The sequence below is a fragment of the Miniopterus natalensis genome, chromosome 8 (genome assembly GCF_054644295.1).
Source record: "Miniopterus natalensis isolate mMinNat1 chromosome 8, mMinNat1.hap1, whole genome shotgun sequence".
NCBI classification, from domain to species: domain Eukaryota; kingdom Metazoa; phylum Chordata; class Mammalia; order Chiroptera; family Miniopteridae; genus Miniopterus; species Miniopterus natalensis.
This window is the reverse complement of record NC_142088.1, coordinates 54,861,969-54,879,902: the sequence shown is the minus strand read 5'-3', so window position 1 is coordinate 54,879,902 and position 17,934 is coordinate 54,861,969. Positions and strand designations below refer to the sequence as shown.

At 40.9% G+C, this 17,934-nt stretch overlaps 1 protein-coding gene across 6 annotated transcripts in view; it reads left to right on the top strand.

The window, feature by feature from the left end:
- The window catches only part of FMNL2 (formin like 2), a 275,860-nt gene that overhangs the window by 183,151 nt on the left and 74,775 nt on the right, over positions 1–17,934 (top strand). For 4 of the 6 annotated variants that reach the window (XM_087819846.1, XM_087819848.1, XM_087819847.1 and 1 more), the window contains exons 5-6: positions 7,631–7,714; positions 10,661–10,813. In XM_087819846.1, coding sequence (XP_087675972.1) covers positions 7,631–7,714; positions 10,661–10,813 — 237 coding nt within the window. Of the gene's footprint in view, positions 1–7,630; positions 7,715–10,660; positions 10,814–13,220; positions 13,341–17,934 lie in introns of all 6 variants that reach the window. The other 2 variants (XM_087819850.1, XM_087819849.1) reach the window with 2 other exon arrangements.

The window sequence follows — 17,934 nt, the reverse complement described above, 5'->3', positions numbered from 1 at the left end:
CAGTTATTTTAGAATAACCTTTTTTAAATTGCAGAAATGCAAGGTTGAAATCAACCCAGGGGGAGCCTGGGTGAGAATGTTCATTTCCTAAAGGATCACTTTGCACATTTGTCACCTTGAGAATGAAGTATTGAAAAAATGAACCAATTCTAACCTAAAGTTGAAAATCACCTTTATCCCAGGAAATGGGTTATAGAACAGTGGATCGTTGAATCATGATTTAGAACTGGAAGAGAAATTAAGGATTACCTAGTCTGTCACTTTACAGATTGAGAATTAAGGACCAGAGAAGGTGAGTGAATCCCACAAAGTCTGCAGCTGTGGAGCCAGGTGCTTTGGTTCAAAATGCTGTTGTTGTTTTTTCTTATGTTGCCTAATCTGGCAGCTCTTTCCTGAAAGGAAATAAGATAATCAGGGTTCTGGGATCAAAGCAGTGAGGCTTGTCTGTTGGGGGTGAAAACGGTGGTAATTTAATATAGTTGGGCATCTAAGCTTAGGAAATTTACATACTTTGCAATATTTGTGCATCAGGAGCTAGATTCCATTTTGGAAGGTCCGACCCTATACTGTTTGCACCACGTCTTGACTAAAAGTGTTGGATTGATCTGCAGCCAGGATTTCTACAGATTGTCAAAAAGCATTTCTTCAAGCATTGCTGGAATAATGTGAAATTGACCATCAAATACCAACGCAAGGTGATCATTTCCAGTGCATAGTTGGCTGAATAGTAGAGCCCCGGCTGGGTTGACGCCAGTGCAAATCTGCAAGCAATTGGAGGGGTTTGTTGTTTAGGATACTCTAGGCGTGTTGAAAGAGGCTTACATTGCTCTCATCTTCTCCAGCTGAAGTGTTCTGTGTGTACCACCTGTGTGGGGCACTCGGAGAGGTTTGGCTCTGAAGGAGAAAAATGCGTGGAGGAGCATTGTCTGTCTACAACCAGTTACTGGCCTACCCTTACATGGAACACAACCACACACCAGGAGTTTGACCTACCTTGGCTGTCCTGAAAACCCAGACCAGAACTGGACCCTTGATTGTGAAAACTAACTGGCTTGGACTAATTTGGCGGGGAAATTTTCTGAAAAGTGACTCAGTAATGTGAAAGTAATCAACACAATGAGGAATTCTTGGAGTGCAAGGCGCTAAATAAGGGGCCCATAGATTTTATTGTACTCTTTAAGGTACCATAATAGAAAGGTAATGGGCGTCCATTTGCCTTACGGAGTGATCTTGGTTCAGGTTTTTGTTATGCGCCTTTGTTTGTTATTTGACTTTAGATAAGTTCATGTAAATTCTCTGCACTTACCATATGATGTAAGTTAACTTCTTATCTATAACATGAAGATAGTAATAGTCCATGGGAATGTTGTAAGGATTAAATGAAATAATTCATAAAAGATCTAATATAGGGTGTAATACATAGCAATTACTCACTGTATGATGGCTGTTGTTTTTTGTTACACTTGTTGAAGGTAATATTGTATCTAATAATATTTCAACAATATTATGTAATATATCCCTAAGGAATTCCATGCAGAGAATGTTGCCTTCTCTATTTAAAATGACGCTGACACCCAGGAGATTGTTGCCTACCAGAAATTAAAAGAAAGAATTACATTTAAAGTCTACTCATACTGAAAAAATTATTCTTGGTGCATACTTGCATTTCAAGGTTAAAGTCTAGGACTTTGCTGAGATAACATTCCAAGCTATAACTTTCCAAGCAAAGGGTTTGTTCTCAGTTTCGATATTAACCTAAAACTCCATAAATGGAACAATCTTCTGAGAAAGAAAATTAATTTTCTTTGAGCCAAATTGAAATAAGAATTGGACTAGAAATAATCACATTTACTTACTCTTAGGAATTACAGTAATAGAGAAGAATTGGATTATGACTTATCCAAGCTCATGAAATGACTTGGAATACCCTTGAAAGGAGCCAAGTGATGTTAGAACACATTGGCCGGGCCGTGTGAGTAGGCATAGGTCGTGCTGTTTGGGATGTCAGGGTGATAAGATTCAAGTGGCAGGGGTAGTGGTGAGCTGGATAGATACACGTGCTTTATTCCCTGGAACAAAGGTGTAGGCTCCCTCTCCTTGCAGGTAATTCATTGTAGTAAAACTCACTATTATGATAGAAAATTAATTTTCATCCTGACTATGTAGAAATTCTGAAAGACGCTCATTTCACTTTATCGCGTTGGGAGAGTGGAGAGAGTGAGGTGGTGGGAGGGACATGCAAGTGCGCAGGTTGGCGGGAAGGGGGAGGACTCGAACTGCCCCCGGACACCTTCCCGCCTGGACTTAGGCGTTTCTGTGGAACAGGGGGTGCTGGGCCAGACCAAAGGGGGAGCGGGCAGAGAATACCTGAGGCTGGTTTTAAGAGATAAAGCATGAATGGCGAGTGTGTACGTCAGGCTAGCCCACCATTAATTCCTTCTCAGATGGCGCTTTTTGGAAATTCTCAAGATCATAATCATTCTGTCATGTATTAAGCATTGTATTAGGGCACGTTAAATGTATTATTTATTTCTTACAAAGCCTTTTTACTGTTGCCTTTTACCTCTGAACCTCCATTTTACAGATGAAAGCCAAGTCAGCTATTCAGTATCTTGCTCAAGTCCATACCATTTAGAAGCACTAAGATTCAAACCTAGATATGTCCAAAGCCTGTTATAAAACCAAGAGTTCTCAAATTTTTTATTTTAGGACTCCTTTACTCTCTTAAATTATTTTGAACCCCAATAAGCTTTTATTTTTGTGGATTTTATCTATTAATATTTACTGTCTTGGAAATTTAAATGGATACATTTTAAATATGCTTCTTTAATAAAATTTTGTATTTATTAAATATTTGATAACTGTAAATACATAGATATAAAATAAGAAACATAGTATAGCACAAATAACATATTACATAAAAATAACTATTTTCCAAAGCAAAAAAATTGGTAACAGGAGTGGCATTAATTTACATGTTTATAAATATCTTTAATGTCTTGTTAGTAGAAAGCAGCTGGATTCTCATATCTTTGCATTCAGTTTGTTGTGCTGTGTTGCTTCAGTTGATGTATATGAAGAAAACTTGGCCTTAACAGATACACACTTGGAAAAAGGAAGAGGTTTTGGAGTATTTTTTTAAACATTTTTTTGACATACAATTTACAGTTTTTTTTATTTAAAAAAATTTTTTGAGTACAGTTTACATTCAGTATTATTTTGTATTTGTTTTAGGTGTACAGCATAGTGGTCAGACAGTCACAAACGTTACAAAGTGAGCCCCCTAATATTTTCAGTACCCGGCGTGCACCATGCATAGTAATTACACTGTGATTAACTAGGTTCCCCACGGTTATGTTGTGACTACCAGCCTGTACTTCTCAGTCCCTTCACCTTTTTCACTCATTCCCCCACCACCTTCACCTCTGGCCACCATGAGTCTGCTCTCTATTTCTGTTTTGTTGGCTCAGTTATATTGTTCTTTGGATTCCACATATAAGTGAAATCTTTCTCTGACTGGCCTGGAGAAACCTTGAGGTGAGAGTGGTACGTCCATCGGTTGCCCGCCGCATGCCCCCTGCTGGGGACTGAGCCCGAACCTCTTGGTGCGCGGGCTGACCGCACCTGCCAGGGCAAGAAGTGGCCATTTTTCCAGTTAGCTGCGATGTGACATCTGAAACTGTGCCAGTGAGTTTTTGTGCCCCGTTATACTAAAGTCCATTTTACTGTTTTGCACTTGAATGAGTCTCTTTACCCATCAGTAATTTTCTAACATCATGAATTGGTCATTTGGAAACTATTGTGTCACTGAGTTAATCTGACCTCCTGAACATTGACACATTTCATTCTACACGATGAAACAACCCCATTTGTTAGTCATCGCATCTCTCCAGAGTGTCCTCTAAGTATGGAGAAGCCGTCAAGCTCGTGGTGGTGCATACTAGTGTTCCAAAATTCTAATTTTTTTTGGTTCGAAAGCTCAAATTTTATCATCAACAGCAAATACCATCAGTTGTTTTTCCTCAAAATGACAGGCTCACTTCACTCACTTTTGAGAAAATAACCTGCCAAGTCCCCAAGACGGAATAGCCATAGTCTGTCAGTCATTTTACATTTCATGGAAGAAGGCGGCAGTTGGCTTTGCAACTCAGACGGTTGCACAAGCGCCGTTCCCCAGGACGGGGTGGCGCGGGGGAGGCGGCTTCCCCCTTGGCCACGCAGAAAACTAAAGAGGCATGTTCCAGGAGAGGCTTCAGGAAAATCAGCAGTTCTTACTGCTTCCCTGAGAGCAATTTGAAGGGAAGCTGCTTTTTATCCGCCCAAGTGCATGGGGTGGGGAATAAGATAAATAGGGATATTCTTCGGTGACAGCAGCTTACTCCACATTTCTTTCGTACCATTAGTACAAGTGTCAGCACAGTGACAAAAACAACTCTCAATATTTGCATGAAAATAGTTGTAACTCCACAAACCCCCGGGAGGGTCTCGAGGACCCCTAGTGGTGTGTGGGCTATAATTTGAGAACTGATCTGTGGCCCTGTCTCCTAGATGTGGTACCTGATTGTGAATCCGAGTGATGCTTCTCTTTCTTGCTTCTCATGTGTTTCTTTTTTCCATGATTTTTCAGCCACTGCAGTTCCTGCAGTGTCTGTAGCCGTTCTCTGTAAGAGACTGGCAAAGGGAATTCACTGTTTGTCCCTTTGTCTTGAATATCTAGGTGAGAATGATGAGGTTCTAAGATTTGGGGGGGCAGAGAGAAAACAGCAACTCGGACACGAGGCTTTGACTTGTCTACAGTAAAACAGGAACTACTGGCATCTGCACTTAAGTCTTGTCCTTGAAGGGTTTTCCCAGAGCTGTTTTTCATGCTCATGTCTCTTCTGGCTCCTGAGCAGCTGATTGGGAATTTGCCTAATTCACTTTTACAGCATATGGTAATTACAGCGAATCTGTAAGGTACTTAGTAAGTGATGCATGCTGCCAGAGTGGGAAATAATTCTACTTTCCAAAACCTATCGTTACCAAGTTTGAAACTGTCTGCATATTGGTGATATATAAAACAGTGTATGTAGCATGCACAGAGGTGAAAGTGGAATCGACTACAGGAACCCTAAATTTATGCCATTTCGTTGCATGATTATATACATAAATCTGGAGCAGGTCCTGAGGTCAACCTTGACCTCACCTGTTTGGTTTTGCTGTTTTTCTGGGCCTGGAGCTGAAACACAACTGAGATCTAGATGTATTTCTTGAGGGTCAGAACCTCATTGTCCCAGGGGCTTAATGCTTAAGGGCTGCTCTGCAGCCCCCTTGTTTGTTCCCTCTCTAAGAGGGTCTAACCGGCATGGCTAGCAACATGCCAGGGGAAGAAAGGTCAGGGGAGGGCCTGAACCTCATGGCCAGCGATATTCTGGGGGAGGAAAGATTGCCCCTGGGGGGCGAGGTCCTTGTGTTCCCATTTTTGCCTGTTGCTAGGCACCTGGGGGCTTCCACCTAGTGACCTTCTGTACCTGGCCCATTGTCCTTGCTCTGCTCATGTTTGTCTAACTGTGTGGCTGAACTTTCAAGTGAGGTAGAGATGACAGTGATGGAGACAATGACAGGTGCTCAAAGTGTCCTGGACCATTTCTGCTTTTTAGAAGCAGTATCTGGAAGATCAACCAGAACAATCTATGTGGCTGTTTTTCTCAACTTCTACATCAGTATATTCTTGTGGGCCACTGAGAATATGGAGGGCCAAGACTGCCTTGAAAAACCTGGACCCTGTGGTGACTTTTCCTATTAAAAAGTTGACCCCCATGCCCAACTCTGGGGATTCCTGCTGTGCACCCACCCCCGAGGGCCAGTTCAGATGGTGCAGTCAGAGCCCACAGGCCAGACCCACCGGGAGGCCTGAGAGAAGCTGAGGGGTTTGCACTTCAGAAGCAGCTAGTCATCCGATTTTCATAGTGACTTTTAGCCTTTCTTTAGTCTCTTACCAGTTTGAAAAAGAAATTCTTTTACTATTTCCAAGCTTCTAATGATCAGTGCTTAAAAATGTCCACTATCTCCTGAGACCTAGCTGTATAGGGAGTAATTAAAATAAATCAAATGAAAATAAGTGCGTAGAAGCAGATGCCACGAGGTTGTATATGTGGTGGTTTTGAAATGAAACAGCCCTGGCCAGCAGCTGGCCCTGTGAGTTTTGCTAACTAAGCTCTTATAAAACAGCCACTTCATGGGACCCAGGGGTGGAGTTTTTCCTTGCCACGATTGCCACGCCAGGTCTCTCTAAAGTTTAGTGTTATTTGCTCACGTGCGACTATGTTAAGCACATACATTTTGTGATAGTCTGCCTGAGGCTTTTAGGGGGAAATGTCGAGGCAGGCTCTTTCCCCCCACCTTGCTGCCTCCTGGAATCACCTGCAGACGTGAGTTTGCATTGTGGAGATGACAGGACTAAAAAAAAAAAATGAACTTTGAGGACAAAACACAAACAAAGAGAACACCCTCCAAAAAACAAATAAAAAACAGGCATCCTGAATGCACCAGATCTTTCTCTTCCTGTAAGACAGACACCTCAAGGGGCTGCTCATCCTCAAGGACACAGGGCAGGATTGACCCCCCCGTTGCTCCCGCAGCTTCCATAGCAGGTCCCCTGCCCCAGCTGCTGGGCCTCCTGGGCTGGTGTGCGTGGAGAAAGGCCAGCATTTTGGAATGTCCTTGGCAGATGAACCTCATGTCATTTCTGTGATAGTAGCAGATATCATTTGTTGGAGTTTCAAATCTAGTGAAGGCTTCCCGGGCTATCCCATGTTTTCTGAAGATGGACGCGCTGGGGGAACCCTGTAAGGTGGGTAACAGCTGTTTATCCTCAGTGCCTGAGAGTTCTGTCTGGCCAGTCGACTTCATCTCTAGGAGTTATTATGTAAGATGCATAAAAATTTGTGAAAAACAGTGAACCGCCTTCAAAGCCACCGTTCAAGTGCAAGGCGGTACTATTTTAAAAGGAATTTTTGAGAAGCATGATATTTGTCATGTCTCAACTCTGATGATGGTATGCGGTGTCTGCAACTTCTGAAAAGGTTTTAACATTCATGGAAAAAATTAAGCAAATCATCCCTATCGAATTTCCAGAAGCCCATAAACACTGGTCCCTCATTGGCTAGGGGAGCGTTTTCTGCAGCTCAGTGTGCCAAGAGCGAGCTGAACGTGGATTTGGACGCAGGCCTGGATTTCAGTGGTTATGGCCTCATGTCCCCTGTCTGCCGCATCCCCCGTGCCGTCTTGGCTCCTGTAGCCAGCAGGCTGCGGGTCAGTTATGGTGGAAAAAGGACATTTAGCAAGTTTCTTTTTTTAGAAAGTTTCTTAGAGGTTATCTGAAGTCTCTTAGGCAGTAAAATGCAAAGAAGGCCCACAAATGCCCTTGGCGCCCCTGTTCTTGCACATTGAAATGCTGCGGTTTTCTTAGCTGCTATATCGGAAAGCTCCTTTCTCGTGCGATAGAGTCTAGGCTGCCTCGCTACGGATTTCCTTCCAGGCCACGAATATTTGTGGTGGGAAAACAAAAGTTTTCACTGTGGCCTTTCAAGGCAGAGCATGCGACGAACCTCCCCAATCATTTCTTTCTATCTTTTTTTTTCTCCAACAGATGGGTCAGAGAGTTTTTGAATGAAGAAAACAAAGGGCTCGATGTCCTCGTGGAGTATCTGTCGTTTGCACAGTACGCGGTAACGTAAGTAAAACTCGGCTCGTTCCTTTTGAATTTTGTGCGGTCACAGAAGACGCAGCTCAGTGGTACGGTTACACCCTGCGCTGACGGGGGAAACCAGAAGCAGATGTGGAATGGCCCGAGGAGGTTTGTTTCTATTCAGACATCTAAGAGCAAAGCACATAATTGTTATTAGAAATGCTTTTAAGGCAGAAGTAAAACCGGAGGAAAAATTACCCTTAGAAGAGTCCTTCTTTAAAAAAGAACTATTTCTTTACTGCTCCAGTCACATATGTCCATGTGGTAGAATACTCTAGCGCTTGTTGAAAGTGGTAGATGATATATTATTGAGTGAATAAAGCAGCATACAGAAGAGTATGCTCTTTTTATTTAAAAAAATTACATATGTGTATATATTTGTATGTGTAGCAAGTACAGAAATAGATGGCAGACTAGAGGACGTGGTAAACAGGAGGCTTCCTCTTTTACTTTATATGTATTTGTATTGTTTTGACCTGCCCTTTATAAAGGTGAGCAGGAAAAAACTGTAGCAGAGCAGGAAAAAAAAAATTAACTTATTTAACCTAGTTTTTGTTAATGCATAAAATTTTCCCGTTTGCTTCACTTTTGGAAAGATTTACAACGGGAATGAAAAGTGTACCTTTGAATGAGATATTATCTTCTCCACATTTCCTCTTTGAATCAAAAAGTGTTCCTGTGTCCACAGATACACTCTCACACAGCTTGAGGAAATAATATTGTATTTTTAATTAGACTGGAAGGCATTTTGGCTTATGTGGTGTGTTTTTCCCCACCTCAACTCTTCTTTTAAAAGAAGTAACTTGTTTTTTATATTGCCTCACTCCAATAAAGCCCTGAGACCTAACGAGATGCTATCTTACAGTCCTCACCCCTCTCTTGAGGATTTGTGAGGAGAAAGCTGTAATTATTCCTACCTTGTCGATGCAGAAACTAAAGAATTAACTGAAACTGGCTTGATGAGTTTCAGTTTTGATAACTTTTGTGTATTATATGGAGTAGAGTAAGAGAAACCAAACCGCAGCTGCTTATCTTCCTGAGAAATTGTCCTCTGAAATGGAATCTTAGTTTTTATAGTATACTCTTCCAGAGGTTCTTATCTCCACCATATCAGAACTGCTAATCTCCCTTTACACTTCATCTTCTATGACGAACCAATAATATTACCCTGGCGCGTATGTTAACGTCTGGAGGATTATTTATGAAATAAGGAAGTGCTAAGAAACGTCAGGAATGATGAACAGAATGGTGTGCTGTGTGTTGCATGTTTGCTGTAATTAACCGTTTCCCTACGTCACAGTAAAGCTTGCGAACCAGCTTTTCCAAATGTACCCTCACAGAAAACCAGTGGGAATGCTCATCTGTAGCAGAAGATCAAACCCAACCAAAGATCCGAACTCAGCTTTTGCTTCCCAACCTTCTCCTCTTTTTACATTGGCTTCACATTTTTTGCTGATTCGTTTTGGTTTTCTTTTTCATTAATTAGTTGAAAAAGTATATAGAGACACAATTTATGTTCTTTCTTGAAACTAATGGGCTGGAAAATTTCTCTCTATTCCTTGGCATGTGACAATTTCTTAGCCCACGTAATGTGAAACAAGAGGCTCATGCTCCATCCCTAAAGCACAAGCTTTCACCACGGTGGTTCCTTTTTCTCCTGTGTGAGTTGGGGGACCAGCTGAAAGGAACATGGGGGTGCTGAGCAGCTGAACAAGGTGAGGGCTGCAGAGAGACTTGGCAAGAGTGGCGAAGATCTGAGTGACCTTGGAACGTCCCCTTGGCTTATCTTCTCCAATATCAATTATAGGCTTCTATTTTTATACTCAAGGATCTATTTGATTACTCAGTTCCACGTCTTTTCTGTTCAGCACTATTTCCAGAATCCTAAGGCAGGACAAAATTGTCAGGCCAGTCAGTGACATTATATACACCAGTCTGTGACATCTGGGTTATTATTTAATAGATGGAGAGCATCACCAGCTTACAGATGACTGTTCTAACCAAATATTTTGTTTTGGCAATCATACTTTTTATAGAAGTCATACTTTTTCATAAAAAGCCATACTCATTATTTCCAGTATGTATAGATGCTGTTTCTTCTGTGATAGCCTCCAAGGTCTTCCAGATGATATTAATTACAGCTGCCTTCTGTTTGTTCTCTATCTGATCAGGTGTTGCTTGGGGAACTATGGGTAGAAACAGTTGTTAAAATATTTTTTGGGGGGAAAGCAGAGCTTCTGACTTTGGGAAGGGAAAATGTATAGAACAAGAAGGCCTGTGTGTTTAAAAAATGCCGTCCCTAACATTATACAAGAACGAGAGACCTAACTTGCCATTTATTCTAACATGGTTAACATGAGTAATAACCTCAAAAAATGTCAGGGAAACAACAGTCCTACTTTACAGAGCACCACATTGGGAAGCTATTCCAAAATCAAAGCAAATTCGTACATTTGTGAGTAATGTATCACATATGGTTGGAAAAGCACACTTGCCAACACACTAGGAGAAAATGCGCAGTGAAAATTGATGGGTAGGAATAAATTAGTATAAGCCTAACATATTGACGTGTTAAAGCAAAATGAAGACATCTGTAAGAGTCCAGCCTCCCCCACCTTCCATCTTAGCAAAGTTGGCAATTGGTAAGTTAGCGAGCTTTATAATAAAAAACAAATAATACATCACTATTTAATTTTTGCTCTTGTTCATCTACTTTGCCTGGCTTAGTATCTGTCATTCTGTAATTTTCGAAGATACCACTCAGTCTATCATGGACATTCTTTTGTAGTTCCCTTTGAGTTTTTGTTTATTTGCAAAGACTACCCAAATTAAGGTGCAGATGTATAAAAGGAAGGAGCAAGTTGTGCACATCCATGTATTTGTGTGAAGGTGCCTCTCTAAGCCTTCCGTGGCATTTCTCTCTTCTTTTAGTTTTGACTTTGAAAGCGTGGAAAGCACTGTGGAGAGCTCGGTGGACAAATCAAAGCCCTGGAGTAGGTCCATCGAGGACCTGCACAGAGGGAGCAACCTGCCCTCCCCCGTGGGCAACAGTGTGTCCCGCTCAGGAAGACATTCTGCACTGCGGTGAGTTTCTTTAACCAGGAGGGAGGCAAATTTGGTAGGATGCATGGGGACAGCAGGGTCCCCCTCTTCTGCGATGACCCTGGGCCATGTATTGCTGTCTCTTGCCACATAGCCCTTTCATTTCCAGTAATTTCAAGTGAAAGTTTCTTCAGGAGTTCATGGGATCATCACTGGGGCCATACCCCGTAGCATTAAGTAGCTTCCAGGAAACACCATTCCTTCATTCTGCACAAAAAAGTTCTGCTGCCAGATGATACAACAACAGAGTCGTCTCCATAGGCAAATACGTTTCTGGAACCAGGGAGATGCTGACATAGGATTTAGGCTCTGTTTTCTGGGTAGAGGCAACACATTGAGATTTGAGAATCTCAAGAATACATGTTGCTGTTTGTACTCTGCTCCACCCCTCACCTCCCTCCTCCAGTGGGTAGCTCAGGTGTGTGTTCTGTGGGATGTGTTCTTAGTTGTAGGTGAGGAATGCTGTAATGATCATTTTTATTAACGAGATGCCTTTAAGCATGTTTCTTTGGTCAATTGTCAATCCTCTATTTCCTTCTAAGGATTCCTTCTCCAGTCTCTCCTGGCTGAAATACTACCATTGTTAAGGGAGCGTGGGTGCAGACCACCTGTACCACTAATAAGTATAATATCACTGAATTATTTATTCACTCATACCTGCAAGTATTCATTCACTGAAAAGTATTTTTGAGCTTCTATAATGTGCCAGGCACTGTACTTAGAGTTGATATCCATGGGTGTGTAAGTCAAAACTGCCTGCCAAGCTAGAGACATCATCCAAAGCCAGTTCAAAAAGGTTTCTATATTCCAAGAGTTTAATAAAAATGTTTATTAATAAGCCCTTCCTTCCCAAATGTTGCCTACTCTTTGTAGCTTGAAAAGTTTATCTCACTTATTTCAGGCTTGACCTGGCACTTGGACTTTGTTCCTGTTAGTGTCTAAGGTCACTGGGTACTCGGTCATTGCAGTCGAGTCCACGTGTCAGGTTACAGTCAATGAATGTGTGGCTTTCAGGCCTTTCATGTTTGGTAGCCTTTTAATGACCTTTTGTCCCTTTGACTTGGGTTTTGGTCATGAGAAGTTAAAGCCTCTAATGAAATTCAGTTCTGCTGAAGGATTTGACGTTTGAATAGGATGCTTCCTATCAGCCTTTCAGATTTTTTTTTGGTTTTGTTTGGAAATGCCAAAAATAGTAATGGGTTTAGGATGACTCAATAATAATGAAGAGCAGGGTTTTAATTCATCTCATGGTATTTGCAGTAGGCCAAGGGCTACATAACCTGCTAGCCTGCCTCAACTTTACATGTGGACCGGGACATATGTGGGCTGATTTGGAAGTTGAAGGAAGGCCAGTTGTGCCTGAAGAATTCCTTAATCACCTGGGTACTTGAATGGAAATTCTTACTATTAGTATAGTTAGAATTATATGTAAGGGATCTAACTGACAAAGTAGATTTTAATTTGCTTTCCCATCGTTTCTTACCTAGAAAGGATCATTTACTGGCTAGCTACCACTTTAACAAGGACTCATTTTTTTGGTTAATAATTCATTATGCCTGTTTTTGAATGATTTAAGACTGTTCATTGAGAGCACATTGTTTCTGGTAGACTAAGGGAGTCAGGAAAATGTGGGAAACATCCCAGGTCCAAGGAGAGTTGTAATCTTGGACCCTGGAAGGGATGGTACAGGGACATCAATTTCTGATTTACTTCCCAGTTGACTCCAGGTAGATCTGCTAGAATTCATTTTAAATTGGAAAAAATAGACCAAAAGTATAGGGAGATGGACATGATGGAAATGCTTCTCTGAGAAACTCAGGAACTCTTTGGCATTTCCGGTGGAGGTGTGCTTGAAGATAACTGACTAAGAAACCAACATCACGTTCTTTTGTTTTGTGTTTGAATAGTTTCAAGCTCAGGAACAGAACATTGAAATTTCCTTCCTAGGTTCTAGTCACTCAAGAAAATCAATATGACAGTAACTCGCATGCCACCTGTTGACCTGAAGCTTTGCTTTTTGTTTTTTGTTTTTAAACAATGTATCAATGATATAGCAGCGCTCAAGGTTCATGGACTTGTGCCTGGTTTCTAATTCTGTACTTGGCCATTTGTTAGCATCTGTGACTTATAAAAGACAGCGATCAGAAGCGCAGGCATATGGTACGTGTTGCTTTTCATATACCTGGGTTGTTTACATTTTTTTTCTCTCCCTCCTTCCCCTCTCCCCTTTCTCTGTTCCCCACACTTCTTCACCTTCTGGCTTTCTTTCGGTTGCCCTTCTTGTTCATTCTGCCATCTCATTTCTCACTGTCTCCTCCTCTGCTCTGTCCTTTCTGTTCCCACTGTCGCCTCTTCTTCCGGCTCCGTTCACCTCTCACGCCACCACCAGATTGCTTTCTCTGCCTGAGTATCTTCAGTTCAAATCCCACCAGAGCTGCTTCCCTCCCTGTTGCCTCTGGAGCAGCTTCAGTTTACACACTGATGATGGGGCTTCAAACCGGAAAATCTCGTAAGTCGCGGGTGAAAATGACACCCAAGAGAGCTGGTGGTGCGTGGTGGCAGGGTATTGCAGCTGCTCGCCATGGCAGAATATGATAACCCTATGGCTTAGTGCCCTCACCCCGAACTGGCCGTGCCCTCTGCCTTTCAAACTTTGATACACTCTGTTATCATATTATGATTTCTCATTTTAAGAATTCAAACCTTTAAGGTATATTGCATTTCCATTAATATTACTCGGGGTTTTTTTTGGAAAGAAAAAAGGATATTAATTCATGTTCTGTAGAGATGATTTATTCTGGTAGCTTTGTTTGATTAGAACATGCCCTTCTAGATCAAAAGCAGAACTGAGTTCCCTTATCCCAATCTCCAGATAATAATGTCCATTGAGTAATCTTATCCTATAGCACTTGGGGTTAGCCAAAGGGGTTAAATTTGGAAGAATAAATGAGATTTTTAATAAATTCAAAACACTTTATAAATGGGGCTTGATTAAAGATAAAAGGAAAATCGCTCTGTTTTTAAACAAAATTCTAATGTTGGTGCACACTCTCCTTTTAGTATTCAAACTTTATTTTTTAACTATTTAAAATGGATTATTAAGCATTTTATGACATGACATTCACCTTGAGTTGTATTAACTATTAGATTCTATATTGTCAGCTTGGCTAGTGGTAAAAATGTTGATATGGATGCAATAGAAACCTGGATTGTATTGTTTTGTAAACTTGGAGCCCGGTGTGCCTTCAGTTAGGATAGATTTCTGTTCATGTGACCACAATCGCTAAGTAAATGAGGCCGTATATGCACATAAGTGCACGCTAGATTTTTGAGAACAAAGGTTGCATTACTTCAGATGCAAGAGAAAGTAATTTCTAATTTTAAAGATTGTCATGGTTAATGCCATTAGACTTAAGTAAGCAGTGACATAGACAATAAATAAATGCTCTGAGTTCTTAGAGAGGTGGAACACTCAGAACCCGGAGGAAGAGGTCACGTTTAAACTGGGACTTCGGGTGGTGGCCAGAGTTGCTTCTCAGGGTGCGGAAAGGCTGTTCCAGGTGGAGGTAAAGTGAAAGAGGGTGAGATGAGCAAATCCTTATATCAGAGAGCATGCACGTTTGGGAAAGAGGGGAGAGCCTGTCCTTTCTGGGACAGAGGCTTTGTGATGGGGTGGAGGGCTGTCTAATGGAGAGGTTGGGTCATAGACATGCAAAGCTGGAAAGACCTTGGAGATCACCCCGACTGACCTTTCCCAATGTGGTGAGGAGACCAAGATCCACATTTCCTTTAAAATATTAACTCCTATTAATATTTCTCCCTAAGATTCCTCAGAACAAATTTCACTGCTTTTCCTGAGTTACTAACTTAATGGAATGACATTTCTTGAATAGTCATCATCTGACTCTTTACCACCTATATACATAGTGGGTTTATATGAAGAGACAAAGAGTTCAGATTCGGGTCCTGGTTTATACCTTTTAATACAGTAATCTCATTTCTGGCAACATTTTTTAGGGGGGTAATTTTTTTAAGTATTTAAAAATGGGCCCAAAGATATAGATAGCATTGTTATTTATATTTTTATTGGGGAGGGGAGCTTTTATTGAATGTCCACTGTGTGCCAGGCACTGTTCTAAGAACCTTCTGTGATTTACTGCTCACGGTGCTCTGGGCGATAGCTACTGTTGTCCCTACGAGGAAACCGAGTCCTCTCATGGTTAAAGCAACGTGTGTGGGATCAAGCAGTAAGTAAATGAGGTAGGATTTGAAATAAGGTGTCCAGACCCCAACCTCCATACTACATTATCCTGCCTGCTTATTTATAGGATGATCCCACCTCCCCCCAATAAATATACTGTTTTCATATCAAGGTATTTGTTGTCCTCTGCAGGAGGGGCTTTTTGCTCCTTCCGAGAAAATGTTCCTTTTTCTACTTCACACAAAAGTGTCAGCTGAGCTAGCGGAGACCCTGATCAAAATGCCATAATATTTTATAGCTATTAGAAAATAAGGTCATGTAGAAATGTGAAAAAGTGTTTTCTAAACAAATAAGAGTAAGACAAAAAGTTCTTTATTATTTTCACTTACTTGCAAATGGGAAGACATTGAAAGAAAGTTCATTAAATGAAAACTGGCTATTTTTATCCACAAGAATATGAGTGAGCTTTTTTCTTTTCAAATTTATGACTTTATGATGTTTTAGAACTGACATTAAAATACAGATACACTATACCTATGAATCAGGTAGGAAGAGACTACGTAATAAAGAACCTTGAATTGTGGAGTTTGGCTTTCATCTGGTAGGCAGTGGAATCGGAAATCACACGAGGTGGATGGTCTTTTCAGGCGTGTAGGGTCTGGTGAATGCACTGGAATTTGATTGGAGGAAAAGATTGCTGAGGCAGCTGACACTTGGACCTACCCACAAAATTGACTTGGTGGTCAAAGAGGTAAAAAAAGAAAAGTGAGTTTTGTGTATGATTGATTAGAAGAGGAATAGAACCATTAGTGGAAACAGAAAAGTTGTAATCTGGAAGGGATTTTTTTTTTTTTTTTTTAATATATCTTTATTGATTTCAGAGAGAGGAAAGGAGAGGGAGAGAGAAAGATAGAAACATCAATGATGAGAGAGTCATTGATCGAGCCCGCAACCCGGGCATGTGCCCTGACCCCGAATTGAACCCTGATCGCCTGGATCCCGGGTCAACGCTCAACCGCTGAGCCACGCCCGGCCAGGCTGGAAGGGATCTTAAATATCACTTAGTTCAACGTTCTTTGTGTTGGTGAGGCACCTGAGACCCAGCTCTAAGACCTTGTTCCTCAAGGTTGGTTACCTCATTTCTACAAACCTATTTCCATGTATGGACTAATGGCCCATATGGTTTTTTGGCCTTGACTGTAATAAATACTTCTGTTTATAGCAGTTTTCCTGATCTCTGTGTAATAGTGATCCTGTTTAACAATGTGGGAACATCAACTCTAACTCTGTACCAGTTTGCTTATGAAGTCAGGGGTATTCTAGAAGAGTTGAACTCTTTCAGGCTTTTCCAAGTTCTTTTATTTCAGTAACTTGTTTTTACCTTCAATTTAATTGTTGGAGGTGGGGGAGGTCATCTAACCGCTTAACTTAAACAACTGTCTATAGTATCACATGAAAGACATTTTTGAATTCTATAGTTAGAAACTAAAGCACCTTTTATCTTGATTCATAACATGGAAGTTGAATTCAGTTTTGTTCCCTTTCCAGCTTATAAATTAGGAATGTAATAGCTGAAATACCATCGTTCTCTTTCCTCTTCCCTCTTCTCCTAATTATACAAAATCAGCTCGGATCTTTTATAGTCTTCATTATTGAGAGTTGTCATTTGTATTTTATTCTACAAGTATTTCTTCTCCTTAACTCCATTTATTTTAAATATTCCCTATGGGGGAATGAAGAAAGCAATCTATTTCTGAAGATGCCAACTTACAGGGGAACAAACTACAAAGAAAAAAATAAAAAAAAATTATTGTCATTAGATGAGATGGCAGATGTTCATTAACATTTTCATTAACACTTCATTTAGAGAGGGAGAACATACTGTTAAGAAGTGTAAGAAAAAAGAATAAAGACTTTCTAAATTTTTAGACTTTACAAAAATCTGCAATTACTAACTTTCCGTTTTACTTCTCGGCACATTGTAAGCAGAGACAACTGGAAGTGTTGGGTGGTTGTATTTCCAGTTTTTGTATTTCTTTATTTGAAGCTGCAAAAAGAAAGACGTGTACTTGGGTTAAGAATGTACCTTCCAGGTTCTCAGCTTGGAGTTTATCTTAATGGCCCTGCTAGTGAAAATGGTGACGGCTGTAATTATATATAGCTTATGGGTGCACCATATGGACAGATTTGTGCAGCATTTCCCACTTTCAGTTTAACTCCACTTTATTCTTTGATCCAGTGGAAAGCGAACTGAGAGGCTATGTGGAAATGGAAAAACAAGCCACCTAGCCAATGCATTGTTGGGAATCTGCCTCACAAGCTGTGATTAAATTAACCATTCCTGTAAAGAACCTGACACAACAGTGAGCAGTCAGTAAATGTTAACGATATAGATTGAGGGAAACACAGAAGATGACTCAGCAGATGTCTGCAGCTGTGGGCTGGTACTTTCATCAGCAAGATTTATTATATACTTAATACGTGAAGGGTTCTTTGCCAAGTGCTGAGGACACAGAAAAACACATTAAACAATATATTTGTATATGATTCGTGACTGATAAAGGACTTGCTCATACTTACATTATTATAGCTTCATAAAGTCTTTGGGAGATATAGTCAAGGATTATTAGCCCATTTAGAGGTGAGGAAGCTGACGCTCAGAGGAATTATCCGTAGCTAGTAAGTGACAGAGCCAGGATTTACGAAGTCTTCTGACTTCTTTCTACTGTGTCGCAGTGTCTGTCTGTATGAATTGCTTGATAAAAAGTGTGTATATGTTTGTGTGTGCCCGTGCAGATGCAGGCTAACCTATGCTAAGTGTCATATGAGTATAACCAGAACTAACGCGGTGGAACCTTAGAGGCTAGCGTGAACAGCGAAACCTGCGGAAGATTCATAACGT